This window comes from Kogia breviceps, chromosome 11 (genome assembly GCF_026419965.1).
Source record: "Kogia breviceps isolate mKogBre1 chromosome 11, mKogBre1 haplotype 1, whole genome shotgun sequence".
In the NCBI taxonomy this organism is placed as follows: Eukaryota; Metazoa; Chordata; class Mammalia; order Artiodactyla; family Physeteridae; genus Kogia; species Kogia breviceps.
This window is the reverse complement of record NC_081320.1, coordinates 71,065,303-71,081,186: the sequence shown is the minus strand read 5'-3', so window position 1 is coordinate 71,081,186 and position 15,884 is coordinate 71,065,303. Positions and strand designations below refer to the sequence as shown.

General features: G+C 44.6%; 1 protein-coding gene across 28 annotated transcripts in view; it reads right to left on the bottom strand.

The window, feature by feature from the left end:
• The window catches only part of SLC8A1 (solute carrier family 8 member A1), a 439,650-nt gene that overhangs the window by 364,657 nt on the left and 59,109 nt on the right, over nt 1–15,884 (bottom strand). For 9 of the 28 annotated variants that reach the window (XM_067007701.1, XM_067007705.1, XM_067007699.1 and 6 more), the window contains exon 1: nt 12,854–13,038. The exons of 4 other annotated variants lie outside the window; for them this stretch is intronic. In XM_067007701.1, coding sequence (XP_066863802.1) covers nt 12,854–12,922 — 69 coding nt within the window. In that variant the 5' untranslated portion in view covers nt 12,923–13,038. Of the gene's footprint in view, nt 1–12,853; nt 13,075–13,250; nt 13,514–13,917; nt 14,077–15,884 lie in introns of those variants that run through there. 15 more of the 28 variants (XM_067007723.1, XM_067007707.1, XM_067007712.1 and 12 more) reach the window with 8 other exon arrangements.

Below are 15,884 nucleotides of genomic sequence, written 5' to 3'. Positions count from 1 at the left end.
CAACCACAAGTCTGTTCTCTATGCCTGTGAGTCTTAGAACTTATTACTTTTTATACACTATATAATTTATTTAATGGTTCTGCTTATTGTCTCTCTCTCTCTGTTTCTCTCTTTGTCTCTAACAGATGTCAACTCTGTAACAGCAGGGATTTCTGTCTCTTTTATTCACCAGTTCCTAGAGCAGAGCCTGATGGAAGATGCACAGCACCCGCTTTTATTAAATGAATAAAATATTTCTCAGTGGATCACGTGCTGATTCACCAAATCTCTGATGTGGAATCAGAATCCGAGGGCTGAACCCAGGCATATGCATTTAGAAACGTTCCCTATGTAAAATGGATGCCCTTAAAATGAGCAGAGGCCAGTAGCAGACTGAAAAGCCAATGTCAGCGTTGGGTAGAGGAGAGGAATTGTGATTCAGTCATGCACAGAGAACCTCAGGCTAGAAAACCTGATCTCCAGCATCACGAGAGGGGTTGGGACCCTGACATTTTCCCCAGCACCTGGTAGTTGGTCCTCCTGTACCAGCCCTGGCTTGCTGATTTCTTCTGGAATGCCAAGATCATCTGCTCTGTTGAGAGGGTCCTAATATTTTGGACATCCTCAAGGGAGCATATCTTCTTCTCCTCTTAGGACACTAAAATGACATCTAGTCAAACACCAACCCCAAACCACCTCTATTACAGAGGCCCCATAAAAGGGAAAGAGAACGAAGAATTTAAATATATTACCTCTGCAGTCTGACACGGAAATATGGGTAGAAGGAAGAAAGCTGGAGAATAGAGTCTTCCAATGGTAAATAAGTCAGGAAGAATTTGAAGGGAAGACACTCTGCTAATCTCGGTCTCCATGTAGAGTCAGCCGGGACTATCCTCTGATTTGTTCTGCCAAGACCAAGGGCAGTGGAAGGGCCCCACTCAGGGGCCTTTATGACAATCATGACTGCCACCATTAACTGAACACTTGCTTTGTCCCAGGCGCTATATTGATTACTCTGCATTCACTACCTTTTCTGACAATATTGCAAGGAGGTATTATCATTCGCATTTTACAAACGAGAAAAATAAATGGTTCATCAAAGGAAACTTGTCTGAAATCATACACATATAAATGACAGATAGGATTTAAATCCAGGCATTTTGCATGATAGCCAGAATGCTTTCCAAAATGGCAGGACCTTTTCGTTGGTTTTCACTACCCAGGTTAACAATACTGCTCTGTCTTAGCCACTTACTTAGCTACTTAGTGTGGAATAACCTTCCCACACTGCACCTCCTTCCCACCTGAATAAATGTGTGTCGTTTGTATCATCTCATTCACGTTTCCCTCGCCTGTCTCACGCCTGCCCACCCCCCAAGAAAGGCTTTTGTAAGCACTCCTATTCATCACATAGCAAGGGAAAGATAATCCATTTGGGGGATCATCAGCTAAAATCTGAGGTCTGAAATCCCTCCAAAGTCATGTAATCATCTCAAGGTTTTTCCATTCAGTCAGGAGAAAAGAAAACAGAAAGTGAAATCCTAGCCATGAACAAGCAAAACTAAAATAAAAGAGGACAATGCAGAAAGCTGGGGAGAATGATACTGAAGTTTAGCCTAACAAGTAAGTTAATACTTGGCCCTAAAAACATAAATCAATATTTTTTTGAGAATCTCAATGCAGCCCACGAATTTACTGTCTTGGGGTCGAGACATCAATTTTTAACTGTTAAGTAATCCAAATAAATGGGAAAACAACACATTCATGCATGGGTTTGTCTGCCAAGTTTTTCGTAGCCACTCGTATGTGCCAGATACCATGTTACAAAGATGAATAAGATAATATCCCCAAAGAAGCTCACATTCTAGTGGGGCCTTACAAGAGTCAAGGAGTGAGTCCCCTTTCTGGAAGACATAACTCTTTCATTACTAGGGAATCACAGAAGAGGATAGACTTTCCAGGGATTCAGACAGTGAGACCATGACTACACCTGGATGCTCTCAAAGTGGACCACCTAGTTCCCAGGTTAACATATCTGGGGTCTTGGGGTCATATAACCGGGCTTCTAGAAACCTCCAACTGCTCAGCATACAGTACTGCAATCAAAAGATTTCAAATGTAGTGAATTCCCGGAGGAGGGCCTTGGATGGTCTTTTCTGTACTCTGAATCTTTCAGAGGCCTTGTGTTGGACAATAGTTACTATTCCAGGTAATAATTTGGTCACCATCCACCCTGAAGAGAAAGAGCAGCCTTTCTTTGATGTTCAACCTTACACACTGAAGAAAAAAAAAAAAAAGAAAGAAAATGAGGTCATATGCATGCATTTATTTCTGGGTCACCAAAAAAGATTTCCTACCTAAAAATATTTTCCACACTAGCTTGTTGACATTTTGCCTTCAGACCCTTGTTTCAGTGAAGTATAGCCCTCCTGGTATTTCTAGTTCTAAGAGAGTGGATCATTCATTTGTTCCTCCAGCACTGATTGAGGGCTTCTATGTGCAAAGCACCAGACCAAACACCGTGGGAAGTACAAAGATGATTGACTCATGGTCCCCCATTCCTGATGAATTTCCAGTCTTCCAGTAATAGTTACTCAAATGACCATGAATAGGAGAAAGAATATGGAAAATTCCATAAAAGGAGAGGACTAGAAGGATGACAGAAGTCAGAGAGAGTGAGGACATTCCAGAAGGAAGCAATGATATGACAAAAGGCATAGAACAATGCTTTTTCAACTTCAGCTCACCTACGGATCATCTGGAAAATTCACTGACGTGCAGATAACTGGGCCCTATCATCAGATACACAGTAGCTCTAAGGAGGAACCCCCAAATTTGAATTTTCCCGAGCACCCTAGGTGATTCTGATATGGACGGTCTTGGCACTGGCATGGAGGGTAGAAAGGCAGAACTGGGTAGGAGGAAAACACTGGCATCAAAGGGCATCGGGCATGTTTAGCAAACAAAGACTGGAGAGCAGAGGACTTAAATACGGTCCTTGATGGAAGGCAGTACCTAAACATTAGAAGATAGCGTTTGCTGTGATATCAGTAAGTTGTTGATATGAAATAGTGTATCAGATGGGCTCTCATTGTCACAGATTGGGTCTCCAGACAGCATCAATATGAAGCCCCTTGGTGACTGTGTGTGTGAGGTAAGAGAGAAGAGCGTAGAGAAAAATGGACCCTAACAGGAGATCAACAGGACCCCCCATAGAGGAGATTAAGTCATTGGGAGTAACTTACTCGTACTTCGTAATTTTGCCAAGGGTTTGTTCTGCTTTCCTTAAAGAGAAACAGCTAAGGATGGCTAGGAGTCTACATAGACACAGGACAAAGAACCAGATCCACGGAAGTCTTCAGAGACCTTCTAACCAGCTTCCGTCCACAAGCCCTGAAGAGAGGTCAACAATACACAGCAACAAAAACCCCAAACTGGAAGGCTTAGGTGGTGAGGAAAGCTGTGCTCTTTCAATGAGAGGCTTTGTATGGAGCCTCACCAACTCCCCTGTTCCTTCAACTCAAGGGTAAATCTTTGCAGTCCCTCTTCTGGCTTTCTAGTCTGCCTCTTGGGACTGGGGCTGTTTAATACACACTCCAATTTCCAGCTATGTGATAGGAACATGCAGATGCCGTTTTTAAAATAATCTTTTTTAATAAGGAAAATACTAGTTATGTGAGCAGAGGCTGGTGAATTTCATCAGCTTTCTCCCTGAGTCATTAAGCTTCATCTTCGAGTAGATTGCTGTTCGGGGGATAGGACCCTATCAACTCGCAGTTTGTAGGTCTTTAAAACTTTTCTGCATAGTCACAAAGCATAATCCTTTAAAGAATAAGATGCTCTTGAGGAGAACAGAAGTAGGAAGTAAAAAGTAATTAAAAAAAAAAAACAAAACTCAAGTTGATAGATACTCACATAATGGTGACCCTTCATCAATATTCTAAAGTTCCTGACAATATACGCAGTGACGTGGGTCTAAAACTAGGTGTGTATGTATATACAAAAAATCCATTTTTTAAATGGAAGTAGCTTAAAAAGGAACTCACCAAATTTTTGTTTAGAGAAATAAATTGAGTAGCTTTTGGGGAGGGAAAATATGAACTTTTTACACAAAACCCTGAACACAGTTTATGAAACATAACAGTTTCTACTAGGTAAGGTATCTAGTGAACATGTCCTTTAAACCAATCCCATACACCTGTATTTGAAGAATTGTTTAAATATTGGCTTATGGCTTATGGTTTTAATGTTGGTAACTATGCCACAACTATTTCGTTATTGTCTTTTTGTGATAGGTGAGGATTAGATAGGAGCTTTTGAAAACGAGAAAAAATTTAGTGCACAAAGAAATACTCATCATTTCATTAACAAGTGAAGATAGTAACCTGCCTATTAAGTCCTTGCTTAAGCAAGGACTGTTTTCACCAGTATCAATGACTAATGAGAGAACATGCATTCCTTCCTTCATTCAGCAAACACTGAATGTCTATTATGCATCTGGCAAGGTATGGGGGGCTAGAACCATGAACTAAACAAGACACAATCTCTCTCTTCCCTGAATTTATTATCTAGCTGGGAAGACAGATGATAGATGTTAATTTAAATTGTTACAGAAAGAAACATTTACTTAAATTGTTACAGAAAGAAGCATTTATTAATTGATAAATGCTATGAAGGAAAAACACAGTCCTACAAGAGTCAGTAATGGAGGACCTGACCTACTAGGGTATTAGGGAAGACTCTGCTGATGAAATAACATGAGTCAAAATGTTTTAAAAGACACTCAGCAGGAAGCCAGGCTAAAGGTTGCTGGAGTGCAAGGCCTTAGGTTAACACTTACGCAATTACCCTTCTCTGTAATGGGATTACTCACAGACCTACCTTCTTAGATATGCTGGGTGTTGAGATCATGTTTAGAAAATACTAAAAATAGCTTCTGTAATTTACATGAGAGTTTTCCCCTCTGAGGTCATAGTCATACAGTTGAAATTAATTGCATTCTACCAGGCTGCTGGGGGCAGTATGGTAGACGGAAGGGTCGTTGGTCTAGGGGCCAAAAGAAATGAGTGCTGGTCTTGGCTCTCACTGGCCGGTCATGTGGCCTTGGACAAGTCATTTTCCCTTTCTCAGCCTGATCTGTAAAATTGAGGAATTTGGCTAACAACCCAAAGCTATGATATTCTAATCCCTCACTTTGGCATTCAAGGCCATCATCCATAATATGTTGCCTGTCTACCACCCCAGGTTTACTGTTCCTGGTAGACAACTGAGCTACTAAATAAAAATTACCCAAATATGCACCCTGTTTTTCTTTCTCATGCTTTTCTACCAGTCCTCCATGACCCATCTCGAATGTCCAATTCCACTTCATTAAAATGCTTTTAGTGCTAGGAAGGCCCCTAAAAGTCATCTAATGTTGCCCCTCCCCCCCTTTCACATGAAAACTCAGGCCATCATAATTTAAAAGACCTTTTCAAAGCCATGCATCTCAGAAATGACGGAGCCAGGCTCTAAAACAAGGTGTCTGAGTTTCTAGGCCAGATCTCTTCCCACAACACCAACCCCTATTGCTGGGTTTCCTGCAGTCCCCTAAGATGGCCTGTGTGTTTCTCTTACAATCTGTGTCTCAAGGGAGGCTCAAGAGGGAGGGGATATGGGGACATGTGTATGCATATAGCTGATCTGCTTTGTTGTGCAACAGAAACTAACATGCTATTGTGAAGCAATTATACTCCAATAAAGATCTATTTTTAAAAAAAAGTTGGCAAACTATGGCCAACAGGTCATATTTAGCCCACCACCTGTTTTTATAATGCCTATTTAATTTTTTTTTTACATTTTGAAATGACTGAAAACAATTTAAAAAAACAATATCTCATGACGTTAAAATTATATGATGTTCAAATTTCAGTGTAAGTAAACAATGTTTTACAGAACACAGCATGTTCACGCATTTAAGTATCGTCAATGGCTTTCACGCTACAATAGCAGTGTTGAGTAGCTGTGACAGGCTCTGTGGTCCACAAACTCAAAAAATATTTACTATGTGGCCTTTAAAAAACAGCTTTGTGACCTTTGGTGTAGTCATTACGTATGCCCTTATCTTCGAGCTCTCCATGGTGACCTTCGCAATTAGCACGTCCACATAAAGGCGCACAGGTAGAAACAGTGCTCTCTCACTGGCCATCTCTCAAGTAGTAGGGACCAATCCTCACTGAGCACTCATGTGCCAGAAGCAGTTCCAAATGTTTTACAAGTATTAATGTATTATTCCTCACAAAAACCCCATAAAGCTCTTTACTACTATTACTCCTATTTAATAGATGAAGAAAATGAGGCACAGAAAAGTTAAGGATCTTGCACAACGTTAAATATACCATTTGCTGAATTCAAACAAATATTAAAACTAACATGATATGCCTGCTGACCTCAGAGAACTTTGGTCTGAGTACCATAGGGAATTGCATTGCATTTGTCAATATCCTCGATATAGAAGCCAAGCCATAGTTTTCTTTCCACCTGCGGAAATCATTGCTTAGACATCCACGGACTCCTGAGGCCAGAAAACACAGGCACATTTCTAGAGGGCTTCTATATTATCAAAGAAAAAAGGGAGATGTGACTTTGGTGAAATGACTTCAGAGTCCTAGATCTAGATTCAATTATGTCCCATTTCACTCTTATTGAGTCATTTAATTTCATGTGGGCTCCATTTGCTTATTTGTTAATAAAAAACCTAGATGATCTCTGATGTGTCTTCCAGTGCTAGCTATGGGTCTAAGCAGCATGAGCACTGATAAGGAGAGGTTCTGAAAAAGAGCCACAGGGGCAGCTGCATGGCCAGGAGAAGAAAGTGAGGAGTTAAGGGGGCGGAAAGAGTCACCAACTGTGTCCAACATCAACTCACAAATTTCAGCTCCAGGGGGCACACATCCCCCAACATATGAAAGGCAGATGGTTTTGGAAGAGTGACCACCTGCAACTTCTGAGGGACATGTGACAGATGACTGAGCCCCTCCCCAAGCTCTATCCTTTTGCCCCTGGCTGATGTCATTCACTTGGGGGCACTACCATGGTACAGAGAGGAAGTGGAGGTTGGCGTGTAGAGTAAGCAGACCCATTCTCTACACCTGCTGCAACCGGGTGCTATACATTGAACAGAGTAGAGCCAAAGGGGGCCCTGGGTCCTGTGCTTTAGGGGGAAGCGGAAGTGAGGAACTGGAGAAGCTCAAGGGAGAAAGCATCAGAGCTATTCTGTGCTCAAGAAAGAAAGAAAAACCACCTGTGACGGCCCAGAAAACATAACCGTCAAATTTAAGGTCTGTTCCTTGCTTCACCTCTCAGACTGATACAGCTTCTCTCCTCCAAGGCATGCTGGAAATTCAACAATTTTGGGTTCCCGTGTAAAATACATGCGAGCAATGATTTATGCTAGCATCTGTTTCAGATCCACAGTTCCCATGGCATGGTCCTAACTGGGACATGCAGCTAGCCTGAAGTCTGGAAATGGCCCTAACCTTGCTCCGGGGTGGTCCTTGTCATAAATTAGCTGGGGCTGGTTTACATGTTTTAAAAATAGCGAGGCTTTATTTATTTGCAAAGTCCTTTCACTCTTTGAGAACCAACTAAAATGCCTCCTCCTCCTCCATGAAGCCTTTTCCAGTGTTCTCTTCTTCCTCTCAACTCTAAAGCACCGGGCTCATTAGATAGCTGCAGCCATCTACCTCACTCAGCCCAGTGTTTAGGTGTTCTAGACCGTACATCCCTAAGAACAGGGAACACGGCGCAAAGAGCATGTTTTGCACGTGGCTTTGAAACAGCCTCGAAAACGGGTACCGTCACCTATTCACTCTTGGACAAGTTATTTAACTGAGCCACAGTCATCATCTTTAGGTCAAGATCAGGATGCTTTCTTTTTTTTTTTTTTGCGGTACACAGGCCTCTCACTGCTGTGGCCTCTCCCGTTGCGGAGCACAGGCTCCGAACGCGCAGGCCTAGCGGCCATGGCTCACGGGCTTAGTTGCTCCGCGGCATGTGGGATCTTCCCGGACCAGGGCACGAACCCGTGTCTCCTGCATCGGCAGGCGGATTCTCAACCACTGCGCCACCAGGGAAGCCCCAGGATGCTTTCTTGCAACAGTGTTAAGTGAGAAAACATGTACAAAGTGCTTAGACTGATGTCTGGAACATGATGGGTATTCAACAAACATCACGTAACTCCTCTGCAGCATCTGCATTCTCTGAAAAGCCCAGCGCAGTGCCTTGCATACACTGAGTGCTCAATAAATATCACAGTTGGGTTGAAGAAAATTGCTGAATCACTCTCTCGTCTGTTTGACTTCATTTCACATTAGAGTCAACCAGGAAATTATTAAATTATTCTGACTTCGCATGCAATGACATCTACAGAGTGATGACTTTTTCTGTCTTTTCTAAAAAGTTAAGATGGACTCTAATATTTACATTTATGTTTCTATGTCTATTACATACGCAAAAAAACCACATTTGTCTGAACGAGTATCACACTAGTGTTCTAGGTTACTGGTATGAATATTCCAAAATGATACAGCAGAAGCCATTCAAGACTTTAAGCATATGATTTCACACTACGGGACATATTTCACCCATTTCTCAGAAGAGTAAATTTGCAAGAAACATCAAATTTTTGTTACCTCTGCTGACCCAGAAGTAAAATTTCAGGGTAACAGTTTAACTTTGCCTCTGGCTACTCTCTACCCCCCCCACCCCACTTCAGCAGCCGGGTTCCCTGGTACTTCCCCATCAGAATGGCCCTCTAGGGGCACTAACTGAACAGCAACCCATTTCAAACTTCTTTCACTTCCTCTGCATCAACTTGTGTTGCAGCCCTCAGGACTTTTCTGCCAGCTGATCTGATAAACCAATCCAAGTTAGTAAATGAACAGATGCGAATGGTTTGTGAGAATGAACAGTAGCTCTTTCCTAGGTAATCTCATTGCATTCTATTGGAGATCTACCAGATAGAATTATTTTATTCAAATGAATGTCTCTAATCGTGAGAATTTCTGATCCTACATTGGCCGAAGGATAAATGCTTTGAATCCAGGGATGCTTTGTGCTTCTCAAATCACTTTCTAGACAAGCTGCCTATAACATACTTGCCCCTGATCACAAACACACTTCCATCATTTCAGCTGCTTTCCATCACTTCAGGACTTTTCTCCTTCCCTACATTCTCCTCCTCCTCCTGAAATTGGCTAGGAAGTTTCAGGTAGAGAGAAAATGGGATTCTTGTGAACCTTGGTCTATCCTGTTACTTACTATACAATCTTGGCTGCGCCCATCAAAGGACAATCACAAATGTAGACATCAAACCCTTAGGGTTCAAAACATAGTTCACAACACAACAAAGAGAGGCTACAACAAACACTGGAGGCCTCAAGGGCTGCGAACAACTGTCTTCCAAGTCGAGTCAACACACTAGAAAAAGACGCCTAGTCTCCTCATTTGTATTCTCAACTGCTTGTGAGGAAATCATGTCAGTAAGAGTAGTTTACCCTAGGAGTCTCCAGTTCAGAAAATGTGCTGCTTGATTTACAAACCCTATTGAGAACCTAATCACTGATTAGTTGTTTTCAAAATATGTGTTGTATAATATATCTTTTGTGAAGTGTGTGTGTGCATGTGCACGCGTGCATACGCGTGTGCCCTTTGGCCTGCATGGGCCTGTGTGTGTGTGCGTGTGTGTGTGCGCGAGAGGCTGAGGAGGGAGAGAGGGAGGCAGGAAGAGAGAGAAAGGAGAGGACAGATGCAGACACATTCACGCACAGGTATCTTTTGGAAGAGAAAACTGAAAATAATCCCACTGCACTTAATGAGGCCCCACTGGACTAGCCCTGAGTCTCAATCAGAATCTGAGGCAAGACTCTGAAAGCTCACTTTCCCAGAACCCAGTCCATCTCAGTGGGTCAGACAGCACCTGACATTTACTTCCACTAAATCTCAAGGACATCTCCAGGGAATAGACCTCCCTTTGTTCAGAGAGAAAATTGGAAGCAGCCAGTTCAGCAACCTACTGCCTTCATTAGCACCAATTACCACTGAAAATTAGAACCTAGGTGATAGGCAGCTGAGGGGATGGATTCTGAAATCTAGGGAAAGTCAGGGAGAACATTTGCCACAAGAGGGAGCAGGAGAATTTGATCAGATGGGAGACTGGTAGAGGTTATGATGAGAGGTCTGACCATGAGGTATGGATGATATTGGAAGACGTTTTGACGAGACATTTATCCCTTAGGGGAAAAAAAAAAAAAGAGGATGGAAGGATCTGGAAGAAGTGAGATCTCAGCACCCTGATTCCTAAGTTGTTAGCAAATGTAAAGCAACAATTTAATTTTTAGAGAAAAGCAACATACATACATACAGCAAAAATATCAAGCATGCAAGATTATGTGCTCTACCATCCTCTTTTAATTGTGTATTTCTTTTTCCAGATTTAATTTCTATTTCAATTTAGATCTTGTTTATTTCCATGCTGATGGGGCAGACTGCTTGCTTCTTACCTACATGCTTTTCTTCCTCTACCTGAAGTCATCACGGAGAAAGGGCCTCCGTTACTGAATTGCAGCATGGAAATCAGATGGTACAGTCCTAAAATGCACTTACTTTGAGAAAAACCCATCCATGTGCTAAATGCATGCTTTGTACTTGCTTTAAAGGGGTAATGCAACTTCGTCGGATCTACAGAGCTTTTCTCACCATTTATTTTGTCAAAGAAACAGATTAAGTACTTACAGAGAAGGAACTATACATTTACTTTGCAAGATAAATAAAAGTCTATTTTTGTCTGATAAAAAACATGTCAAACATAGCTTGCTAACAAAATGCTGAAGCTCTCTTGGAATATTTTATTTTCAAAACATAGTAAGTTTGAAAGAGCAATTAATGTATTTCCTGCAGATAGTCCTGTAGGTGTTACTGACTATACTTCACCTTCTTTTTCCAATTTCACCTTCCTTTTGTAATTTCATTTGGAATTAAAGCACTGCTAGGGCTATGCATTTTTCTTCCCTTTCATGGTCAACAAAAGGGTTATCTAGTACTTAATCCAAAATGATACAGTAGAAACCATGAAATAGTAATGATAAAGTAAATAGAAAGATAGACGGTAGGTAGACAGATACACAGATAGATAGATATAAAGCACAGCCTTCATATTCTTTTAATATGTTACACTCCTCTTCCAGCCCTCCTAAGCTTTTAAGACAGAGTAAAGGAAGTCTGATTGTCACGGACACTTACATTCTTTGCTGTCCCTGCACAGCTCAATAGTGAACAACAGTTTACCTCTGTCCAGTTTTTTTTCTTTTTCCCTAGGAATTAATCATGCCATATTTAATAAAAGAGCCAGTTTAGGGGGAAAAAATTAAGGTCTAAAGAGCTCTCAGATCCAGATGGAATCCTTCAAGCAGGCAGAGTCCCTAAAATGAAAACCATTTAAGAAAACACATACTGCTTCTGATGAAATAAGTGGATCTTTCCCCACCTTCTCACTCTCAAGGCCCCAAAGATGGAGCCAGCTAGCTCTCTCTCTCTTCCTCCTTTTTTTCACGCAAGACTAACCTCACAATTAAGCAAGTTTAGCAAACCAACAGACGTAAATTCAAGTAACACAGGATTTAAAAGAGGAGCCTCAAAGCAATCATTCCTATTCCGGCTTTGTCTTCTTTTTTGAAATGAATGAAACATCTAAATACATTTTCCTCCCTCTTTTCCTGACTTGCTGCACAAGTAGCTCTGAGAACGAGAAAACGTGTGAGTGAGTGAGTGAGTGAGTGAGTGAGTGAGTGAGTGAGTGTGTGTGTATGTTGGGGAGTGAGGTGGGAGGTATGCTTTCAGAATCCCCTCCTGGTTGCTCCCCATTTCCCTTAGGAAATCTTCACACAGATGCTAGACTGTGGATGTTCAGTTGCTCCTATTTGGAGAGACCCAAGCTATGCCTTTAACCAGATCTGATCAGACTCTCCACCTACTCTACTAGCTCCTCCATGATAGGGATGCCTGTACTGTCTTTACATCCGTCATTTTTTAAAAAGCTTCTTCCACTTCACCTCCTACTGATATCCTTTTTTTTTTTTTCTTTTTTTAGTCTTTACACCTCCAGCAGGACAAAGTTTGTATTGTTATATTCACAACCACTAGTGGCCGACTAGCAGTAGACAGCGCCAGCAAGGGAGCCAGGCAAACAGGGGTTAAACAAATACCTAGTGCAAAGCAGGACTTTCTTTCCAGCGACTGCGGACACCACGCACATTGCTTTCTTCACAAAATTCTTTCTTAAATTTGATCACTCCGCTCCCAGCCCAACCATTGCCACTTTGTCTGGAGAGGGAAATACGAATTGCCAGCCCAAGCCATTCATCAGTCAACAGAATCCATAAGGGAAGGGAGATTTGAAAAACCACGGAGGCACACATACTATATTTTTAAAAGCATCGCCTGGGTGGATTTGGTTTCTGTAGCCTACAGTCCACCCATACGACCTCCCTCTTCTTCATTAAGGAGGATCCAAGAAGGATATCCTCACGTCTCAGAACGCAGACCATTTCCCCAAGAGCCAGCGAAGCTCCAGAGGCAGACAATGCAGCGGCAAAGTTCCCTTCGAATGTCCTGGGGAAATATGCCTCTGCGCGCAGGATCCCCAACGCACACTCGGGCTGGGTGCCCAGAGACTGGGACCCTGCAGCCCACTCCCCCGCCGCATCTCTCCCTTGCCTGTCCCCCCGCCCCGGCCACACCTCCCTCCCCTCCGCAGTCGATGCTGAAGGAGCACCCAGGGCTGGCCGGAAAAGAGGAGACTCGCGAGTGTGGCCTTGGGGAAGACCCCAGGGATTACCGGGAGGAGGGGTGACCGCGAAGCAGAGCCCAGTGGGTGGGGACGCCTGGATCCCCAGCAGCGCTGCATTCCGGGTGGACTTCGCTCTTCGCGCCCTGAATCCTTAAGCCCAGCGCGGTGCAGGGTGCAGCATCTCTCCTCAAGCAGCCCTTTCTTGCTCCGGCAGCCGGCACTGGCAGGCGGGCACCCTCACCGCCCAGACGCACCAGCCAGAGCAATTTCACTCCCCGAGAAGCGCGGACACCCCCAGAAAATGGGTGGGGACACACACACATACACACACAATTTAGGAGCTGGTCCTTTGCCAAAGCGGAGGGAAGTGTAGCCTTCTGAACAAATGGAAAACAGTTGGCGGTATCTGACCAAATCCTTTCTGCTGCCCTTCCAAGGATCCTACCTGGTTTGGGGGAGAGCGGCTGGATCCTTCCCCCGTTCCTCCACGCTAGTAGGAAAGACGGCGCACTCCCTCCTTTTAAATAGCTCCCGAGCTGGGAAAGGTTGCTCCCATCTTCGGGGGGAAGCACAAAGCGGGCGGCGGCGGGCAAGCTCCCGTGCAGCGCCGGCGCGAGCAGCAGCGTCGGCGGCGGCAGGCAGCCGGTACGCGCGGGCGGGAGGCAGCGCGGAGGCCGGGAGGCTGGGAGGGCCGGGGCCCGGGCGGCGCGCGCGCTCCGCTCCCCTCCCTCCCTTCCTCCCGCGCACACTCGCCCGCCAGCCCGCCGCCCGCAGCCTCTCACGCGCGCTCCGCCCCGCCGCCGCTGGCGCCCCGGGCCCCCGCGCGCCCCCAGCCCGGCGGCCTCGGCCACCGCGGGCGAGCGGAGCCGGCGCGTTTCTGGAGCTCCGGGCGGGCGGGGAGCGATTCCAGCCTCCCAGCCTCGGCCGCGGAGGCTTTTCGACGTCCTCCCGGCTCTCGGCCCCGCAGTGCGTCCCGGCCGCACGCTAGCGCTTTCCCCGGCGCCCAGCCCATGGAGTACACGCGCAGACCGACGCTGCAACTTTACTTTGCCACCTTCCTCCCCTCACCCACAGACAGAACCGCCACCCCGGCTCGCCCACCCGTTTCTCACCTCTGAAATTGTTCAGCCAGATATATCTTTCTTCCTCCACTTTCTATCCCCCCGCTAAAGGAAGCTTTCTTTTAGCAGAGGGATCCAGGGATGTATCAATGATTTTCTCTGAAATCCTCACTCCGTGTTTTTCCTACTTATCAGACCTGCACAGCAATACGCTGGCTAGGAGCTGCTGACACAAGCAGATAAGGATTGCGGGGCGGGGGGGTGGGGTTGTTAATTCCCCAGCCAAGAACTCCAAAAGATTCTCCCTTTTGGTATTTCCCTCAAAGATTGCAGCTCACTTGGGAATAAAGACCAAGAGGCTGCTTAATGTGAAAGCCCTGCAGCTTTTAAAACTACAGAGAAGAGTAAAAGCTGAGCATTAAGGTTAAGTTGGGAAAGATCTAATGCAGCAATCGACGAACCATTCATTGCCCTTTCCAAGAGAAGCATTATCATTGCCAATACATCACTTCGCCATAATTAATAAAGGAGCATTGCACCAGGCCCTTGCTCTCTTGACAGCTCATTCATCCTTACAAATCCTTAATGACTTGGCAGGATGAAAGGCTAGACCCGCTGTGGAGTTCACGGACCTGACTGCACATCAGACACACCTGGGAAGCTAGTTAAAAATGCAGATTGTAGCGTCCTATCTTGAGACTCTGATGTAGCTCTCAACGTGGGCTCCAAGTTTGTATTTTTAAAGCACGAGTTGATGTTTGCCCCTGGTGTGGTTTGCTAAAGTGCGGGGCATCAGGTGAAGCTTTGTGGAGGGTGAGAGTGGGAGGGGGACCAAAGTACTAGACAGAAAGTTAAGTTTCTTAATAGAGTTTCCCCGCCCCCCCCCCTCCGTACTTACAGCGCAGCTCGCCAGGCCACAGGAAAAGAGAGATTCGGACTCCAGGAATCCCACTGTTTGACTATGAGGCAAAGAGCAGGGGGATGGGAAAAGTATCCCTCCTCTGCCTCTTTGCCAGTGGCTCTCAACTTCCGACTGCACCTCAGAATCTCCTGGGGAGCTTTTAAAAATCCCAGCGCTTAGGCCACACCCCAGACAGAGTAGCTTGGAATCTCTGGGGGTGGGACCTGGGCATCAGTAATTATTTTTAAGTTTCCCTGGTTGGTGCCTATGTGTAACCAAGGCTGAGAACCATGTTCTTGGCCAATGCGCCTCAAACATGAATGTATATACGAATCACCTGGAGATTGCAGTTTCTTATGCAGTAGATCTGAAACAGACCTGTTATCTGCATTTCTAGCAAACTGACAAGTGATGGTGATGCTTTCTGAATGAGAACCGCTCTTTAATGAGCAGGGGCTTGGGACATCATCCTAATAGTTGTGGTTACTCAGCTTGATGGAGGAAACTCCGAGCTTCTTCTTGTCTTGTATATTCCCAGGAATCATTCTTCCCTAAGAACACTTTCCTTTCCTCTGCAATGAATTAAACTTTCTTGGAAGCCACTCTCCACGCAAACTTTTTGTTAGACTGCACTGACTAATGGGTGTGAACAGAATGACATGTGGGGAGACGCAGGTCACCACCTCTCTGTTAGCGTATGGCCTCAGCCAAAAATTACATAGGGTCCTGAACTTCAAGAGAGTGTGAGAGGCAGGCATTTGGCTCACACTCAAGGAAAGGGGCTTGGAGAGACAGGTGGCTGCTTTGTAAATGACATTGAGAAAAGCATATAACTAAAGACTCCACCCATAGGAAATAGGACAAAGCTAACCGAAGGGATTGAATGGAAGAGCTAAATGAAAATGTGAGTGGACTACATCTCATTGGAATGGATTTTGTAGAAAGGGTGAGGCCTGTTATTCCTGTTATGGACCACTTAGTGAAAGCACAGATTTTCTTGAAAGTGTAAGTTTGCTTGTGACATGGAGTGATACAAGCCCTGTTCTTAAATGTCTGTAGTCCCAAAATCCATCTGTGGTGCCCCAAATCCATCTTGTCGGCAGCTGAGAAGGCATTA